Genomic DNA, 21,369 nt, shown 5'->3' with positions numbered 1-21,369 from the left:
TTGTCTGAAAAAAAAAAGTACTAACACCAATTTCTTAAAATTGCAGTTGTGTTTTAAACGTTAATAACATAATAAAGAGTTAAGAAGGAATATTCACAAACATTTCATAGTAATGCAACTATACTGTACTAAGTGAATGAAACACGGAGAAAAATTCTCTCCGGCGCCGGGATTTGAACCCGGGTTTTCAGCTCTACGTGCTGATGCTTTATTCATTAAGCCACACCGGATACCCACCCCGGTGTCGGACAGAATCGTCTCAGTTTAAGTTCCAACTCTTGGGTTCCCTTTAGTGGCCGCCCTCTGCACTAACTCATAGATGTCTATGAACGTAGGACTGAAGTCCGTTCCATTACTCTTTCATCGTATGATGACGCAGAATATCTGCATGGAAATATCATATGTACTGCGGTACATTAAAATAATATATATGATATGCGTAAATCACTTCGTGATTTAAGACGGCGCTTATTCCGTCGGATCCCGGACAACTAGTCACTCATAACGAGTGCACCTCAGCACATGTGTGTACTTCAGTCCTACGTTCATAGACATCTATGACGTAGTGCAGAGGGCGGCCACTAAAGGGAACCCAAGAGAGTTGGAACTTAAACTGAGACGATTCTGTCCGACGCCGGGGTGGGTATCCGGTGTGGCTTAGTGGATAAAGCATCAGCACGTAGAGCTGAAAACCCGGGTTCAAATCCCGGCGCCGGAGAGAATTTTTCTTCGTTCCATTACTGTTTCATCTTATAAAAGCAATCAATAAACAAATCAAAACAATATTATAGTACAAATCAAAGTTACCTAGGTATATGTTTTAACTGTAACTAATATTGCATAACAAAACTCTTATCACAGTATGCTTGTAAGGTGATATTGGTGGCAACTTCCTATCATCAGAATATTAAATTATTTTCTCGAAATCTTCTGAGGCTATAGAGCTGACATTTTTAGAACACATGGGCACATATCTTTTGTATATGATGTAACAGTAGTTGCTTTGTTTTATTCATTTCCTTACAAACATTTTCCATGCGAATATTTTCAAAATTTTCAGTGCACTATCTTCAGTAATACGTATTTACGATACTTATATTAGATTTAAGAAAACATCATTTCAGTACCTGTAAGGCTACTAAATAAATATATCTGAAAATTCCACTTTTCTGTAAAAAAAAAGTTGCCGAAAATATTTCTTTTGAATAAAAAACAAACTTGTGAAGAATGATCATTAAAATTAAAACTTACATCTGCAGAAGCAGAAGCCCAAGGAATATTGGAACAACTGCATTTTTAATTTTTGTTTCACCTGTGTTTGTTTTCCATAATTCTGAAGGACTTGAAAGTTATTTCTGATTTACTTCAAAATAAAAAGAAAAATGGAAATTCCTATCGGGTATTGTCTTCGTTGCAGTTCATTTGGTTTAAGATGAATGAATGAACAGAATATGTATTTCAGTATATTTTTTAGTGCAAAGAAAAAATTATTGCAGGACTCTAGTTTAGCAGGCTGCATGTCGATAAATGAAACAGAGATGGCCTGGAAAATAACAGAAAATCCTAAAGTACTACGTGAAAATACTGTATTTTCTCGAATAGCCCGTAGATTTCCCCCCGGGTGCCCGGCTTATCCGAAATGAAATTGGCAACATTGCCCGATTTTCCTCACGCGCAAATCCTAAGGTGGTAGCGCATGCCATTATCTTCCCATGCGCGTATTTCAATTCTTAACATTGTTAAATGGTGTTTGGATTAGCAGTACATGTTTCAGAATCAAGTTCAAGTGTGATAAGTGTATAGTTTGTGCTTCTTATATTTTCAGTTCTGTAAATGAGATTGCGATCCTTTGCTTGCAGTAAAGAACTTAAAATTATCAAAGGTGCGGAGGAACATGGAAATCGTGATGCGTGCTATTAGCACAGTCTACTATATACAGTCACGAAGCTTGAGTTTTGAGGGTGCTAGAAACAATAGACTGTGACGGTACTATTTTGCATTGCCTGTACTGAGGCGATATTAGCGATCCTAGTGGTGAGCAACTATCTAATGTTTGCATATTTACTACGTATAGAGCTTCGCGACTGTATATACTAAACTGTGCTGTTAGGCCTAACGTTGCAGGATATCGTGTAAACGACTGATTAAGCAAGACAACTGACATGCATGCAGCACGTGCGCATAGGATGAGTTTGAAATGTGTCCTGTTCCAGGACAAAATTTATTTATTTTTTGTTAACTAAACTGTATTTGTGTTTAATTGTTTTTTTAATTCGTTGTGAATATATTTCTTGAAATTCGTGTTTTTGTATTTTTTTTAAGTGTGGTGCGTGGTTTATTCTAGGGCGCGGGGTATTCGAGAAAATATGATGTTTAGATGTATACCCTTAGAAGAGTTAACGTTGAAGAGTTTCGCAGAATGATGTTAAACTTCTTTCAAATTTCTGCGAAAAGAATAAGAATAATACAAAAGAAACTCTAAAATAATTATTCTTTTAAATAAGAAAAAAAAAGCTCATATATAAACAGGTTGCATAAAACTAATAGACTAAGAAAAAAGAGAGGTTTGGACTTGTGGTTGTGAAATCAAAAGATAAATCGAAACTATCATTGGATACTCCTCTAAATGCATGTTTAATGTTTATTTTAATATCCTCTTTGACTTAATTGAACAAAACTGTGTACTCTATTATTCAATTATACAACATGTACCGGTATATATTTTTTTAAAGATAAACAAAAATATGAAACAGATGTATTTTTAATGTATACTACCCGTACATATGTCTTGTAAGACTGAAAGAATATTTCCCTCCTAGGCGAGGGATAGTTTCTATTGTAACTTCCTTTTAACTTATTTCGACAGCACGTTGCTATAAGTTCGTCTTCAATGTGATCCAGTTTCTGAATGTTGGTACACTGGTACAGATGGATAAATAAATTGGCTTCCCGCAGTTGTAGACATATGATGCAATACCGACAACTCCTCCGTTCACGATTAATGGACCTCCATAATCACCCTGTGAAAGAGAATCACTAATGTAGATGAGGAGGCGAGACCTGGCATGTGAGCTGTGTGAGAGGTGAAAGAATAAGCTATCAGAAAGAGAGTTTGTTTCGTGATGGTTAATATTACACGAATCTACCGACACGCAAGTTCATCTCAGACTAAAACCTATCTTCCCCCACCATATCCATTGGTGGGGAAAGCCACGAAACATGATAAGATCACAGGACAGTTCTTGCCTCCTTTACTGTACTAAAATGCTATTAGTTTCTGTTTTCTTAGTGAAGTTGAAATTTTCTCGAAACTTTAGGCCTATTCAGTGCTGTCATGGGGGCCATATAGGACCATCCGACGTATAGGAACGTACAGTTTTTCAATAAACCGTATGGGAAAGATAAAATTTTGCCCATACAGAGCCATACGGCGTATGAGTGCCTAAGGTTTGTACAAGAAGATCTGTACTCATCTTAGATCATCTCTTGCTGTTCCTAATATATCTTCTTTGATGTTTCAAACATGAATGGCCCACTCCTAAGCTCTAGAATCGAGAATCCTATATAAAAGAATGGTCGAAAAACACCGAAGTGGCCACCGGCGTAGCTCAGTCAGCTGAGGTGCGCTTGCCTGCTGATCCGAAGTTGCGCTTGCCTGCTGATCCGGAGTTGCGCTTGGGCGTGGGTTCGATTCTCGCTTGGGCTGATTATCTAGTTGGGTTTTTCCTGAGGTTTTACCCAACTGTAAGGCGAATATCAGGTAATCTATGGGGAATTCTCGGCTTCGTCTCTCCAAATACTTCTCGCTATCACCAATCCTATCGACGCTAAATAACCTCATAGTTGATACAGCATCGTTATATAAAAAGTAACAAAGAACACCGAAGTGCTTCAGATACATCAAGACAAATGTGCATTTACTATGAGAACTTCGTGGGATCGTATTTAAATGAAGCTTATTTTACAATACCAAAATGTAAAGCGAAATAATTTTTTTAGTTCTTTCTTAACATAAAAGAAGTGCTGCAGATACACGTTTCAGGATATACATCGAGACAACTGTGCATCTACTGTGAGAACTTCATGGGATCATATATAAATGAAGCTTATTTTACAATACCAAAATGTAAAGCGAAATAATTTTTTATTTCTTTGTTAACATAAAAGAAGTGCTGCAGATACACTTCCAGGATATACATCAAGACAAGTGTGCATCTACTATGAGAACTTCATGGGATCATATATAAATGAAGCTTATTTTACAGTACCAAAATGTAAAGCGAAATCATTTTTTTTATTTCTTTGTTAATATAAAAGAAGTGCTGCAGATACACGTTCCAGGATATACATCAAGACAAGTGTGCATCTACTATGAGAACTTCATGGGATCATATATAAATGAAGCTTATTTTACAATAACAAAATGTAAAGCGAAATAATTTTTTATTTCTTTCTTAACATAAAAGAAGTGCTGCAGATACACGTTCCAGGATATAGTATATCAAGACAAGTGTGCAACTACTATGAGAGCTTCATACTAAAAATGAAGCTTATTTTACAATACCAATATACAAAGCAAAATAATTTCTCTACGTCTCTTTTAACATAAAAACATCGGAGGAATAGAGAGAGGAGAGGAAATATATTTCAAGGGAAGAAAATAAAGGTGGGAGAACATATATTCAAGAAAAAAATTACCATGACAGCACTGAGCCTATTATATAGTGCTCCATCTTCCTTTGACATTACATACATGGAAAGTCATATCTTAATTCTGGCTCACCAGATGACATGGTAAATTTCCGTGTGTAGGGTAAGCATGGCGTCAAGTCTCCAATAAATTGACAATTAGAAGATGGAGACATTATATAGATGGAGGAAAGGTACATTTATTTTATTTTATTGGGTTATTTTACGACGCTCTATCAACATCTTGGTTATTTAGCATCTGAATGAGATGAAGATGATAATGCCGGTGAAATGAGTCCGGGGTCCAGCACCTAAAGTTACCCAGCATTTGCTCGCATTGGGTTGAGGGAAAACCCCGGAAAAAAACCTCAACCAAGTAACTTGCCCCGACCGGGAATCGAACCCAGGCCACCTGGTTTCGCAGCCAGACGCGCTGACCGTTACTCCATAGGTGTGGACCGGGAAAGGTACATATTGTGATCTTGCGTCCCTGCTATGGAGTCTTTAGAATGATTGGAATATCTGTGTGAACTCCAAGCTTGCTGTACTTGTCACTTGTTTCAATTAGAGAGGAAGGAAACAAACTTGAAGGGCAAGATCGTAGCCAGGGAAAGGACGCCAGGGGAGGCTGAAACTTACCTGTAAAAATTTGCACCTCCCTTACAAATCAAAGACACAGTATTTATCACGAACTTCTGCTTTATATTTTTCTTACTTGTAAATTAGGCCTAATTCTACACTTAACGTTTATGCATTATAATTCTGAAACGCGCATTGAGGCAACACAACTTGCTTGTGATTATGTACTTAGAGTTCATATTAACACACAAGTCTCCATTACAATTTTGCCTAAATTTTCTCTCTCTCCTAGCTACAATATTGTAACTAAAGACGTACTGTGAAATTTTTATCCAGTCAGTTCATCAGTTGGGATCATTTTAGGAGGCAATACGCGCTGTCATGTTTTCATTCCAATAAATCTAGTTGTACTATTTTCTTCACGGGAACTGGAAGTACTACCAATAAAGTACCGGTACTGGGAAGTGAAGATTCTAACCTAGCAGAGAGAGAATCGAAGTTTTGTTTCTGATAGAAACATTGTTCAGCACAAACTATTGACTAATCCCAAGAATAAAGATAAGGAAGTTTCCAATTTAAATTATTTAAAAAATTAGATGGTTATATTCAAAGAATGTAGACACAGTTTTCTGTTTATGTATGGAAATTTTATCCTGTAACGACTGTACAGCTTTAGGTTTTGCAAAACATGTACCTTCAGCGATTCAGATTTCGCCTGTGAATATGTGATAAAAAATGTCAGGATGTGAAATCGTCATTGTCTACTATGATCGACAATGACGCTCTTGACCTTGACAGATATTATATCAGGCCAACTGTTAGAGTGTTGAACATCACGATTTGCGCACAAATAAATATTCCTAACATGTGTCATTGCAGAATCCTGTTGAAACCCTACACTCCCTTTCAGTAACTTGAAAAAAAAAAAAAAAAGACAAAAATAAACACTATTGGAGTTTATAGTTTGTTGAAAATATTAGTCCTATAATCTTAGAATGTACGTAGGCTTTCACGGCCGGCATTGATAGGATGCGTATTTTCCGGGCTAGAGGGCCGTGGTCTGTCGGTGTTACAACCAAACGTTTGATTGTAACACCGACAGACCACGGCCCTCTAGCCCGGAAAATACGCATCCTATTAGTCCTATAATTCGTTCGCCATTAATGGTGCACCTAACACCGGTTTTCTGGTTGTGAAGGGACAATTCATAAGGAAGATTTGATTATTCTGCACTCCAATGTAGGTTACTTTTATAATTTACATATCCATGCAGGTGGAACCAGGGCTCTTCTGAAGAGAAAATAAGGGATGAATTTATCTCCATCATGAACACTGGTCAAAATCCATTCGCAAAACCTGCGCCTAGAAACTGGATCAATTGGTTTTAATTCGTACGTCATTAAAATCTTTATAGTATTTTAGTTTTAATAATCTTGTTTTCTGAACTGAACCGTAGCAAATTTTCGTTTATTGAAAAAGCCGCCTAAAATATTTTTAAAGAGATTTTTCTAGTCAGAATGCAGTGTTGTCCAAAATTTCCTCGGAAGTACTTGCCCCCTAAACGATGAATAGATGGACGACTTTGAATATCAATACCAGAAAATTGTTGCTCAAATCTCCTTGTTAATTGCAGGGTTCAGAGCCATAGTGGACCAAGCGCCGTTTATTAAAAATGGAGAAAGCAAGGGTTGAAGTTAAGTGAATACCATAATTTAATGAAGATTGACATATCATTTAGTTTTAATGTGTATACTTTATATTACTTGCTACATGTTTCCATTGAATTATGGTAATAACTTAATTTTAATCCTTGTTTTCTACGTCTTCAGTAAATGGCACTTGGCCCTCTATGGTTCTGAACCCTTCAATTCTCGAGGAATTCTGTCATTACATAGGAATCATGTATTAACACTTTTTTTTAAGGGAAAGAGCCTTTCCCTCTTTTAAATTTACATTGAAGGAAGGCAAACATGCACTACTCATTGAAATTTATCTTACTCGGCTTGTTCATGTATGCCAGGAACGAAAGATTACATTTATGATTATAAGGTCATTGACGTACACAGCCTCCATACTAGGCTATATAGTATATATTACGTCGCTTGGTGCTCAAAAGTAGATAGCGAATGTACCGAAAGCAAGAAAGAAAATGCTGGCCTAAACTGATCATCTAGTAATATGATGCAGTTCGGTTAAAGTATTTTAAATAGATCTGGGATATGGTACTCACCATACATATACTCTTGCTATCCATTACGCTTCCGGCACAGATGTTAGTGTTGTCCAAAGGGCGTGTAATAAGGCTATAAGTCATATTACACCTGTCCATAGCTGCTATCTCAATTTCGATTTTCTGAAGAGTAGATAATATTTCTCCATTTGCCTGTGAATCAAAGTGACATTTTATAGGCATATACGAGGCGCGTTTTTTTAACTGAGTATTGACAATTTTTTAAATAAACACAACATTATTTTCAAAATACTTTATTTTCATTGGATACTACATATCTTAAACTACTTCTCCACATAGTTTCCGCCATTACGAGGCACGTGTCAAAGGGAATTCAATTTTTATATCCCGTCGTCATAGAACGATGCGGCTTGTAATGAAAGCTATGTTTGCACTGCTTCTTTCACATCATCATCATCATCATCATCATCATCATCATCATCATCATCATCGATGTGTTTTCCACCAAGAAACTTCTTCAGATGAAGACACGGGAGAAAATCTCTTGTGTCAAGTCAGAGTTGTAGAAACTCAAGAATTCATCGCTATCCTGTAACACAATAAAATGGAAAAGAACGACGAGGATTGGAGCCTGAGACGTTGACATCTGGATTCAGACTTTCTTCCAACTGAACCACGGAGGCACAAGTAAAGAAATATAATAATATAGGCTACGGAAAAATTGGCTCAATCCCCCTCCAAGACGTCCTGATTATTTGTGGAAGCTCGTTCAGGACATGTCCACTCGACTGCAAAATTTGATCGAGATTGGAGGAAGATGGACTAAATATTGAATCGTGGCTTATGGTTTGTTAGTTTTGTTTTGTTTGTCTGTTTTTTTTTTGTTTTAACTTTTAGTTGTTTGAATTTTCTAAGGCAGACGCCAGTATGCTTGTTTTGTTTATGCCACAAAAGATATTTTTGTTGAGTATCGGTATAAATTTTTTCTTTATTTCTTTCCAGTTGCATCCATAATGCCATAATAAATAATGATAAAGTCATAGGATAATGCATTCATGAACCTGATGTTAATTAAGATTACTAAAACAGTAATAAAAGAAAGAGAAGAGTCATTATTTTATATCTAAGAAAAACATAAAAATCACTCGGTGGTCTCCAACGCACGATCTCAAGAATACCAGCCCGGAATGCTACCATTACGCTACCAGTGTAACACGTGGAAGAGTTTAATTATAACTGTATATAACAGGCATCGTGATCCAACAACATGTAACATCGCCTGTCTCCGAATTGTAGCGAAGATAGCCGAAGTGATCTTAGTATCTAGGGGCGGCCACTTTTTCTTTTGACTGCTGTACATGGGCTTTTTTTTTTTTTTTTTTTTTTTTTTTTTTTTTTTTTTTTTTTTTTTTTTTTTCCAAATATTGGGGAAAGTTGCAGTCATAATACAAGCGTTAAAAATGTGTGCCAGTGTAGATAATATTATAGACAAGATTTTGTTTCCTAGAATAATGCTAATGCTATCTACACCAGTCGCTTTGAATTTAATCCGTCTCAATGCTGAAAAGACGTATTCAGGAATAATACAGGGCTCTTACAACAGACCTTTCCGGTTTCTAACACATGTAATTTACGTTCTGTGAATCTGAGGTGCATGAAAATAGTACCAATGGAAAGAGAAACTCAAAGAGTTTAGTTCCTTACCTTAAAGATGTTCAATGTGCCCCCCTTTGGTAACACGGCGCACATCAAGCCTATAGTCAAGTTCAACGTAGGTACGCGGATTTTCCGACCCCCAGATTCTGAGATTATGTCTGTTGACTTTACCAGAAAGATGAAAAGTGGCTTCGTCAGAAAACACCACAGAACGAATAAATTCATAATTGTTTTCAATTAAAGTCTGCATACATATGCAGAAATTTCTTCGTAGCACTTTGTTCTCTGGTTTTAGGGTTTGTAGCAACTGTAGTCGGTACGGATGAAATCGCAACCGCTTGCGAAGAATCTTGCCTTAAAATCAGTGTACCATTTACGGATTGTAGACCCACTGGGTGAATCTGCACCAAACTTTGTTCGGTAATGCCGTTGCACATTAATAACCGACTGGTTCACATGAAAATCAAGCTTTTCAGTCCTCTATAGCAGCCATTTCGTCTCAACAATGCGCTATTTTGAGGCAGTGTTACCAACTAGGAAAACAATGTTACCACAACTAAATTTGAGTTTCTCTTTCTATTGACGCTATTTTCATGCACCTCAGATTCATAGAACGTAAATTACATGTGTTCGAAACCAGAAAGATCTTTTGCAGGAGCCCTGTATATGTGAAGTGGAATTTTTCTCGAGTTGGACTTATTTAATTTCTATTTCACTTATTGTATTGTAGTTGAGTCGTTAGAGGTAGATACGAAACGGTCATTCAGTCGGTCTAGACCTAGAGCAGTAGTGTCAGAGTTGTAAGCTCCAAAACCGGTTGTGGTGCTAGAGACGTCCAGTCGGAGCATGAACTTGCTTATATCTGTGGAAGCACAGGAACACGCAACGAGTTATAGTGGAGCGCTCCGCTCCGTTTAGGCTGTGTCTGACAACGCTGACCTAGAGCGTACCTGTCAAACTCGTGCTCCGAAGGCGCGAACGAATACGGAGAGGGTGGTTACTTGTCTCCTGACTGTTTCATGTCCTTTGCATTGACTCAACGTAAGGTAGGACCGCGCGCTTGAACAAGAGCACTTGAACGTAAACATATCTGTTGCACTAGTAAAAGTGGCGGCTGATATTGTGCATATACTTTGCACCCTTGTTTTGGTATATACAGGGACATCACTTTATTTTGCCAACATTTTTAACATTAACCTGGCTATACTCGGAAACACTGTTGCCCCCTTCCATTACAGGAGTTTGGTGTTACTAGTGCAATATGTAAACAAATCATTTTACTAGGTATAGGAGGAGAGAAAAGTAGTGTATCCATTTATGTTGTAGGGAAATACGATATTACGATTTTCAGTTTAATCATCACTTTTACGGAATTTATCAAAATACAGTAGAGTAGTAACATTTTTTTTTCAAAAACTCAACTTTTCAGGCGGCTATGTTCGTTATGCAATGTCTACTTTATTTAGCATATTAATTATTGGTCTTAACATACAATATAGAGAGTGCATTTAAATTGAGGGGGTCATAAGTAAAGGGCTGTAAGTGCACTTAAGTTACTTTTGAGAAAATGGGGTTTAAATATTTAAGCTTTCGTAAAATCGGTGAAATTTTTATTTAAATTTTAATGTGTGACGCGATTAAAATATCCCCTTGCCACTAAAATTTTAGATACTTTAGCTTACACTGGATGCACTTAAATCATATTATTACAAATGTCACTAGCATTCCTTTGCTTCTAGCCATCTCAATTCAAAATAAGCTAATCTGAATTTTTAAACAAGTTGCTGAAAATGGTTGCCGTTCATTACATTGCAGGCTTCAATTCAGTACGCATATTATTAAAAACATTTTGAAGCATATTCTCTGAAATTTAATTTATCGTTTCTTGAATATAATTTTTTAGTACGATATTATTAATATAGGTTCTTTCTTCTATAGAAAACGCAACCATATTTATGAAACACACTATACACTGCAGTATTTACTTCACTGCTTGAAGACTTCGACTGCAACAGCGGCCGTAAGTTTGTGTGTCTGACGGGAGCAAGGACATTAGTGAAGGGGTGGGGGTGAAGTACATTCAGAAATGCAGGTACAATAAAAATGCAAGTAAAAATAAAATGATGTCCCTGTACTTATTACTGTAATATCTTTATCATCATCCTCATCTTTCTCAGTAGGTCTACTGTTCCATAAAATGTATACAGAGTGATTTGCGAGGAATTACCGCCACTTACGAAGGATATTTCCGAAGACATTTCGAGCAAAATATGTCATATAAACATGGGTTCTATTTTCAATATTTTCAGAGTAAACTTACACTAATCTGATGTTGTTAAAAATATATTTTCTTTTGGCAAAAGAATATTACAATTAGAGAATGAACTACTCAGAAGTGTAATTTTTAATTGGCTAGTAATCTGAAACTAAAAGTGTTAATTCCATAGTTGCTTCATAAAGAACTTTTTTTAATACCTAAGTACAAAGTTAGATTTTTCTTAAGCATTTATCACAATAATTGAAGCGTGCGGCCGAACAATGGGACAAGCGCCATTGAACAAATTGTGCAGCAGAGTAATTTTAAAAAATTTCAGCTCATGCTGCACTCACTGCACAAAAGGAAACGAGCCTCCAGAGGATTTTCGATTAAACAGATCATGAGTCCGGATAGAAGAGGTTTTAATATCAATGTGCCACTAAAAATGCTCAATTTGGCACTTGTCCCGTTGTTCAGCCGCACGCTGCAGTGTTATAAACCACGTCATTCTTGTACACTCCTTAAGTCTGTAAATTAGGATGCAAAATTGAACTGTAAAGAATCAAGTTTCTGGAAGTCGTGTGATCTGTAACAATTAATGTGATAAGCGTGAAAGAATAATGTAAGTTTTAGTTAAAAATTGGAAAAAAAAAAATTGTACAAAGCAACTAAAGAATTAAGAACACATTTTTAGCTTCAGAAGAATAATTTCATTTTGTTGTTTTTTTTTTTTTCATTTTGTTGAGGTTTTGACCGATAAGCAGAGTACAATAGGTTTTGGATTGAATGGGACCGTCTGATGCTTATCTACTAATATAGTGTTAATATGTTGGAATTTATTCATTATGAACGTTTTCGGCATATTTATGCCATCTTCAGATATTAAACTTCGTCTTTGTACATGCTTAATATATGCCACAATGGTGAAACATGAGTAAAAGCGACGTAATCGTTGTGTGCTATTTAAATGAACTTATGGATTACAGTGTTCATACAGCTATTGATTATACACTGTCACTTCGTAATGAATTAAAAACACACACTCTGAATGAATGGAACAACTAAAACAGAGGTGTAAAAATTTAACACACTAACAGATGATGCTTGGTGAAATTCAAGGTGAATGTCATTAGTAGACTTCGTGGAATTGCCACGAGAATCGCAAGGTTTACTACGCACGCGGTATAGACTGTATGAGAAGGAGGGCGTGCAAAGGGTGGAGTATGCCTCTAATGTAAACACTGAGCAGTATACTGCGGTTACAATAAAACCTGTATCCTGCATTCAAGAAATATAATGAATGATCATTGAAGTAGGAAATGTCTAAACATGTAAATACACAATTATTTTATAGTGAGATATATTAGCTCTTAAAATTTAATGTAAGATACTCACATCATCCTTGAATATGTGCATTGCAGTGTAGAGTTACGTACATTTTCAGCGACTGCAAAGTAATCTCCTCCGATGGTCACTTAAACAGTTTTATTTCGGGAAAATGTACGTTGAAGATCGCACGATGTAATACGTACATATTTGAAGATCGGAAAGTCACTACTTTTTAGTGACCAACTTCAGATGTCTTGTCGTGACTTGATGGTACATCATTTATAATACGAAGTTGTGAATAGGCAGAATTTTTAGCAATAATGTTTCACAACTTACATTTCACTTTTTCTGAAATTAATGAATTGTTATTTTGGATAACGGTTTGTGATACTTTATCCACTATATTAAGAGCTTCTGAGAGTTGTAGTTTAGACGATTCTAACACGATAATGCTTTTGGACACGATTTTAAAATTAGAATCAATGAACAGAATATCTTCTAATAGCTGTTCAGAAGGCAATGATTTTACAGCTGCAACAGCGGAACTGTCTGTGCTATCCAATGCATCAATTACCTACATTATTTTGTCGTAATATTGTGCATAATAATTAACAGCATCCAACCACGTTCCCCAACGGGTCAAGACTGACTGCGTGGGTAAGGGTATTCCAGGGGCAATTATTTGGAACAGAAACACTCTCATTGTAGTATGTTTGATTGAATTCTTGTCTGCACTGAACAAATGTTAAGCTTTGACTATTCCAACCACGTAATGCAAAAACATGTGCTTACATAGGTATACATTAGCTGTAGCTGCTCTATCTATTTGGACCGGTCACAATTCTTAACACAAACTGCTCTACGAGACCGGGCGGTCGCTCACCTCCTCTATACTACCGTACATCGGCAACCTGATTGCATGCTGCGTGTGGCAATTCAATGAAGTCTAGTCATTAGTGTCAATCACTTAGTTACATTTTCAAATAAACCGCTTTAAAACGATTAAAATATACACTAAAAGCATGGAACAACTAAAACAGAAATATAAAACATTAGCTTTAACACACTAGTAGATGATGCTTGGTAAAATTCAAAGGTGAATGTCATTAATGTCAATCACTTAGTTACATTTTCAATAAAACACATTAAAACAATTAATATCTGCGTTTGTAGTGATTTGTATTGTCTGGTTTTCAGCCACTAACAGTTGAAGTGCAGTGATGTTGTTTTTTGGTATCAGCTTACTATGGTTGTATATTGACAAATTCCACGTTGTCACTTCTCGGAGTTCAGATAGCCAGACTGTAAACACGCGAGATATTTGGACTATATGCAACTGAAGTACTTTTTTGTAATTTCTAGTTCTTAAGACGAAATTGTAGAAGTAACTTACGTGCAGGCTTGTATTGTTGTAGTGATGTGTTCATATCGGTGTCTCGGCTCTGACTGAAATTCGGGAAGTGCTCACATTAAACAACCTTACGCTAGTGTACATCCAGCGGTACCGGAAGTGGGATTAGGGGTGGGGGAGCCTGTATGGAAGTTTGCCTAAATTGTTTATACGGAATTAATTTAAATAAGTTGAATAATGGGTTGGAAGTATTAGTTATTTGCTCGTTTATGATGGGATTACCTTGATTGTAACTTTTAGCAATGTAGGTCTAATATTGTTCAGCCGTGTCAATTAAAGAACTATCGTTAATGACTTTTAGAACTTTTAGCGTGTCTGTTATGCTAGTTAATTCATGCCCTTCATCAATAAAAAACCTATTCAGAAGAATAGCCAATTAAAGAAAGTATAGTTTTGAATAGTTCATTGTCTACTTGTAACATTCTTTTACTCTTAAAACTAAAGAAAAATGTATTTTTAACAACTCAAATTAGTGTAACTCTGAAAATATTGAGAATAGGACACATATGTGCATAGGAGTTTTTGCTCAGAATGTCTTCAGAAATTTAATGCTTCGTAAGTGGCGGTAACTCCTCGTGAATCACTCTGTATACATTTTACGGACCAATAGGCTTACTGAGGAAGACGAGGATGATGATGAAGTTATTACAGTAATAAGTATATACCAAAATAAGAGTGAAAAATATATGCACAGTACCAACCGCCACTGTTACTATTACAACAGCTCTGTTTACGTTCAAGCGCGTGGTACTACCTTATGCTGAATCAATGTAAAGGGACATGAAACAGTCAGGAGACTAGTAATCACCCCCTCCGTATTCGTTCGTGCTTTGGGAGCACGAGTTTGACAGGCATGGTCTGGAGAGATAGAAATTGTTTCTACCTATTGTTTTGTATTCTCTAGCCCTATTTTTCTGAGGTTTTGCCACATGATGGCTAACGTAGTGCTTGGGGATGTAATATTACTTGTATACTGCAGTTTTGCGTTTCTGATAGTCTGGGTTGTTTTTTGCGTAAACATTTATAGGTCCTGAAGTTTGTGTCACATTTATTGCGTAGTGTGTTCTACGTATACAGGGTTGTTTCCGATCTCTGATAACGAATTTGAATGACGTGCGTCAGGAATCACATGACAGTTGAACTGTGGCGCGAGGTATTACATTGGTTCATACATAACGTTTTGACGGGCGGCTTTAGCCTAGTGGAGAGAGCGACTGTTTCCTGATCACTCGGTCGCGTGTTTGACCTCGCTGTTATGTACTCCTTTTTTTTTTCTATATTTGTTAAATTAATTTACTTCTTTATTTGTTAACGGTCTTTACAACATTCTTTTACTCTGAATTATTTTCCATGGCACTTGTTCTAACTACTAAGGGACGACATACAACGACACGAAACTAATAATAATAATAATAATAATAATAATAATAATAATAATAATAATAATAATAATAATAATAATGATTTATTTAACTTGGCAGAGTTAAGGCCATACGGCCTTCTCTAACACTCAACCAGGAGTAAAAACTGAGTTATAGAAACACTACAAATTTACAAAGTACACACAAAACTGAATAAGATAATAATAATAAAATGTAAACAACAAGTAAGAAGAAATCAGACATAATATATAACATACAGGAAGGAAGAAAAAAGCATAATAAAATGCGAACAGCAGGTCAAAAATAAATGAGGCCTACAAAGTATAAAAAAATAAGACAATTATTGATAATAATAATAATAATAATAATAATGATTTATTTAACCTGGCAGAGTTAAGGCCATACGGCCTTCTCTAACACTCAACCAGGAGTAAAAACTGCGTTATAGAAACACCACAAATTTACAAAGTACACACAAAACTGAATAAGATAATAATAATAAAATGTAAACAACAAGTAAGAAGAAATCAGACATAATATATAACATACAGAAAGGAAGAAAAAAGCATAATAAAATGCGAACAGCAGGTCAAAAATAAATGAGGCCTACAAAGTATAAAAAAATAAGACAATTATTGATAATAATAATAATAATAATAATAATAATAATAATAATAATAATAATAATAATAATAATAATAATAAATAATAATAATAAATAAGAATAGTAATGATAATAATAATGATAATAATAATATTAATAATAATAATAATAAATAAAATAATAATAACAGGCCTAATAGTAATAATAATACTAATAGTAGTAATACAATAGTGCAGTACAAAGCATACAATGAATACAATATTTTTAAGTATACACAGTAAGGAAAATTATGTTTATATATAGCTCAACTTATCACATTAGAGATATACCATTATCGGAAAATATGAAAATAAAAATATAAAATAAGTTAAATATCTCTAGAACATAAAAAAATGTGAATACGTGGAAACATGCAATACAACACTTGTCATAATAGTAATTTAGTTTGGCAACTCGTCATAAGATAATTTTCTAACTTGGATTTGAAAGATTTCAATGTTCGGCAGCCCTTGACTTCAGGCGGCAGAGAGTTCCAGTGACGAGAGGTAGCAACAGTGAAAGATGAGGAATACAGAGATGATGTGTGAAGTGGAATTTCTAGCGTGTTATCGCGTTGTGATCGAGTATTAATATTATGATAGCGAGAGAGAGTATGAAAACGAGCGAATAAAAAAATATGGGGATGAAGTGTACATAATTCGATATAGGAGAGAAAGTGAGTGCAGATTTCTCCTCTCATGTAACCTAAGCCATGATAACTTCTCGAAAGAAGGTGAGATATGATCATAGTATCGAACATTACAAATGAAGCGGACGCACGCGTTATGAACACGCTGTAGTTTCTGGGCGGAATCAATCCTGAGATCACTGAACAAAACGTCGCAATAATCGAAGTGAGGTAGAATGAGTGTCTGTACCAGCGTCTGTTTTAATTTAGATGGATAATGATACAATCTTTTTAGTGAATGGAGAATAGAGAATGCCTTCTTACATGTATATTTAATATGCGTATCCCAACTAAGATTAGATTCGAAATGCACTCCGAGATTTTTTACGGTAAAGCTAAATGGGATGATTGTTTTATCCAGTTTCACAGGTGGAATATTCAGGTCGTTGACTTGAGGAATTAATCTACGGTTCGCGAACAGAATAGCCTGTGATTTACATGCATTTAGGTTAAGCCCAAATTGTTGAGACCAGGAAGAGATGGAATCAAGATCTTCATTAAGACTATTAATGCTATCATTTAGTGCATCAGGACGCGCTGAAATATACAATTGAACGTCGTCTGCATATATTTGATATCTGCAGTGCTTAAATGATTTAGAAATTCCATTTATATAAATAGAGAAGAGCAAGGGGCCTAATACTGATCCCTGAGGAACTCCTGTGTCTACAGTACGCCAGGATGAGAAACGATTATTAGATATGACACGCTGCTGGCGGCCAGTAAGGTAGGAGTACATCCAGGTGATAGCACTATCAGAAAGGTGTAGCGTTTGTAGTTTAGTCAATAATAGATCGAAGTCAACAGAATCAAAGGCTTTGCTATAGTCCAATAAAACTAGTACAGTAGCCTGTCGTTTATCCATGGCTGCGCGTATGTCCTCAGTAACATTCAACAAAGCAGTAGAAGTGCTATGGCCATTTCTGAATCCTGATTGTAAAGGGTCTAAAAGATTAAATTCTATTAGGTAGTCTGACAACTGCTTATGAATGATGCGTTCCAGGGCTTTGGATAAAACGGGAAGAATGGAGATTGGCCTATAGTCTTTTGCAGAAGTTGGTGAATTTACTTTAGGAAGTGGGCGTACCAAAGCTGTTTTCCAGAGTTGCGGATAAACAGACGTGATAACTGAAGAATTGAAAATATGGGTTATTACAGGAAGCACGATATCAACTAACTTATTGATAAAGACTATGCTTATGTTGTCAGAGCCCTGTGCTTTAGATTTAATGCTTTTAAGAGCCCTTCTTACTTCAGAATCAGTAATGTGCGAGAAGAAAAATTTTTCGCGAGGAGGAGGATTAGCTAGGAGAGTATTAATTGTATTTAGTTTTGACTGCTTTTCAGGTCGTATAGTGGGAGGTGAGGTAAAGTATTCATTGAGTTTATCAAGTGGTATGTTTATAACTTCAGTTTCTGATGCTTTCTTCCCTACTCCTTATATTAACTCTTAACTCTTATATTAACCCTTATATTAACTCAAATAAAATATTGTGAATCAAATCGCTCGTTCTCTGCTCATACCCACTGCTTCCTTTCTGGGACTATGCGACAAAACTTTTTTCTAAGAAAGTACCTGCTACATCATTTGCATGCAGGCCAACAATGAAGCAACGCGGTTACAAAATAATAGTAAATGAAAAAAGTATTATTATTATTATTATTATTACTATTATTATTATTATTAGGCGTATTATTATTATTTTCGCCATAATTATAGTTTTGTAATTATTGCATTCCTGATTACAGTAGTGAGTTTATTTGAGGGAGGATATTTTATAGGCCTATGCAATAACTGAAATTTAGGTACAGATACTAATTTTGAAACCTGTGATCCAGAATGAACAAAATTAAAGCTTTATGAATTTGCTGTACTGTTGCAGAGCTGAGAGAAAGTAAAAACTTGATACCAATAAATACTGTGTTAAATAACTATTTTCAAGATAGACGTTCAATGTGTGCGTAAATTTAATTCTAATAAATGGAAGTTAATACACTGATTAAGTTTTGTTACGTTTGAATGCACATTGTGTATTAATTTACTAATATTTCTTAGGTATGTAGTTGTAATAAGCACTTTCATGTGTTAAAATAAAAACTCAGTTATATGTTACCTAGTTGACTAGTTTCATCTTTGTCTCAGCAGTTCTTATGATATTCTAACCTATGAGCAGTTTCTTCTAAAATGTTGAGTACCACGATCTTCGTGACGCGGTATCTTTAGTGAAGTTTTATGTCATTTAAATTTTCAGAATGATCGTTTCTTAAATGGTTAACATTATCTTCATCTGATTTTTAATTTTAGAGCAATTCCAGATATAACAATTCTACGTCGAAACGTTCTGCCATTTTGTGTTGTAATTGGTGAACCGTTCAAAATTTAAAGACAGAAATTTCTATCACTAAATGAATGATAGATTTACAGGTTCATGAGGACTAAAGATGCTTGGTGAGCTATAAAAATTATTTAATGAACCAGTAAATAAATTAATGAATCATTAAAAACAGAGTGAAGCTTGGTGCAACCGGCTATTTGTGTTTATTCATTATGTTTACATTATACGATATTCCTTGTGTCAATTTAATACGTGCAATTTATAATTTTAGCCTCGCGCTAGCCTGTCATGGCGTTGAGGAGCGTGCCCTGGGTGGCGGATTGGGAAAGATCGGTGATCTGTTTCTAATTCTCCCAGTTAGGTCCGATGGACCCGCTGACCAACGCAACGGCAGATACGACCCTCCATTCATATTGGGAGTTGTGAATGGGTGATGTACCGCCAAAACATAAAAAACGGTACCATTTTAAAACGGTCACAATACCTCTCAAAATAGCCTCACCAAATTGCATCCTGTGTAATGAAGATACTGTTCTCCAACCAGGAAATCAACCGTGAAAGGAATGTGCTTACTATTGCGTCATCTATTGGAGCGAAGTAGATAGATAATATTATCGTTATAACGTCAGTTTAAAAACCATGCGCTCTCCTGCATATGTTATTTCCTCTATGTAGGGATTAAAAGACCAGGAGATTAACAGTGATCTAATTTTGTAACTAGGGTAGTATAAAATGTGTGTATCAGTGTTATTGTTTGTGCTGTGAGAGCTAGCCAATAGAGATACGAGTACCCACGTGTGTGACCTTATGACATCTTATGACATCAACATTCATTCACAGCATTACCCCGCTGCATTTCATTCCGCAGAGACTTTCTCGTGGTTGGAGAACAGTACCCCATACTGAACTGTGGCCATCTTAGAACGTGTGGTGCCAAGGCTATCTTTACTAGAGATAGCCTTGGTGGTGCGCTTCAGATCTACTGGACAAGATCAGATGAACAACTTTATTGAGAAGCCAGAAGATTAATGGTATTGTTCCAAATGTCCAGAGCATTAGATAGATAGATAGATAGATAGATAGATAGATAGATAGATAGATAGATAGATAGATAGATAGATAGATAGATAGATAGATAGATAGATAGATAGATAGATAGATAGATAGATAGATAGATAGATAGATAGATAGATAGATAGATAGATAGATAGATAGATAGATAGATAGATAGAGTCCACACCTGTGGAGTAACGGTTAGCGCGTCTAGCCGCGAAACTAGGTGGCCCGGGTTCGATTCCCGGTCGGGGCAAGTTATCTGGTTGAGGTTTTTTTCTGGAGTTTTCCCTCAATCCAATATGAGCAAATGCTGGGTAACTTTCGGTGTTGGACTCCGGACTTATTTCACCGGCATTATCACTTTCATCTCATTCAGACGCTAAATAACCTAAGATGCTGATAAAGCGTCGTAAAATAACCTAATAAAATAAAGAAATTGGGTGAATGGTAGGATAAATAAATAAATAAATAAATAAACAAACAAATTTTAAGTGTTTCTACTGAAAGATAATGACATTGACACAGACTCAAGTTATTAAATAAAAATCGTTTCTAAATTTGTTCGAAGTGAATCGACAAGAAATAAAGTAACATCGCGCGAATTTCCTTTGAACATCGTACCAGATCGTACTAATTCAAGAACTATATTAATTAAGTTTTTCGAGTAACATTAAACATTTACACGCATTTATACCCTTTTAAATATTTGGATACGTAAATAGTTTCTTTATAAAGTGTTTTGTTCATGTTATCAAGAATATTATAATCCACTTAGCTAGTTAACAGTAAACGCATATTGATATAAGCACATAACAATAAAACGTGTTGGAATAGCCACTCGTAAAAAAGAACTGTCTGGTTGTCACAGTTAAGGAAAGATTGGCAAGCCTATGGAATATAACAACAGTGTTCGAAATCACACCGCTGTAATTTGAAAAGGAATTCTGAAACTTACTGCGCCCCAGCCTATTATGGTAGCTTTGCTTCCTTCGGGTACTCCTTGATCTTGCGCAGGCAACGGTATGGCCTTCAAGTTTCCTCCGATTAAGATGAATGGTTCCGATACCTATGCATCCAAATTACTGTGTTAGTGCTGTACAGTTAAACTGAGTTTTCGAAATTTTTGCCGCTAACTCCTTCGGAACGAAATGA

The 21,369-nt window shown here is 35.7% G+C and overlaps 1 protein-coding gene across 4 annotated transcripts in view; it reads right to left on the bottom strand.

Annotated features, from left to right (window-relative positions):
- LOC138715342 (mite allergen Der p 3-like) overlaps positions 1–21,369 on the bottom strand; it is a 126,736-nt gene that overhangs the window by 56,850 nt on the left and 48,517 nt on the right. For all 4 annotated transcript variants that reach the window (XM_069848157.1, XM_069848158.1, XM_069848159.1 and 1 more), the window contains 2 exons: positions 21,173–21,283; positions 7,499–7,651 (listed from right to left, as the gene is read on the bottom strand). In XM_069848157.1, the coding sequence (XP_069704258.1) occupies positions 7,499–7,651; positions 21,173–21,283 (264 nt within the window). The remainder of the gene's footprint in view (positions 1–7,498; positions 7,652–21,172; positions 21,284–21,369) is intronic.

The sequence above is a fragment of the Periplaneta americana genome, chromosome 15, assembly GCF_040183065.1.
Source record: "Periplaneta americana isolate PAMFEO1 chromosome 15, P.americana_PAMFEO1_priV1, whole genome shotgun sequence".
NCBI classification, from domain to species: Eukaryota; Metazoa; Arthropoda; class Insecta; order Blattodea; family Blattidae; genus Periplaneta; species Periplaneta americana.
The sequence above is the reverse complement of the archived record's forward strand: the minus strand, read 5'-3'. Positions and strand labels throughout refer to the sequence as shown.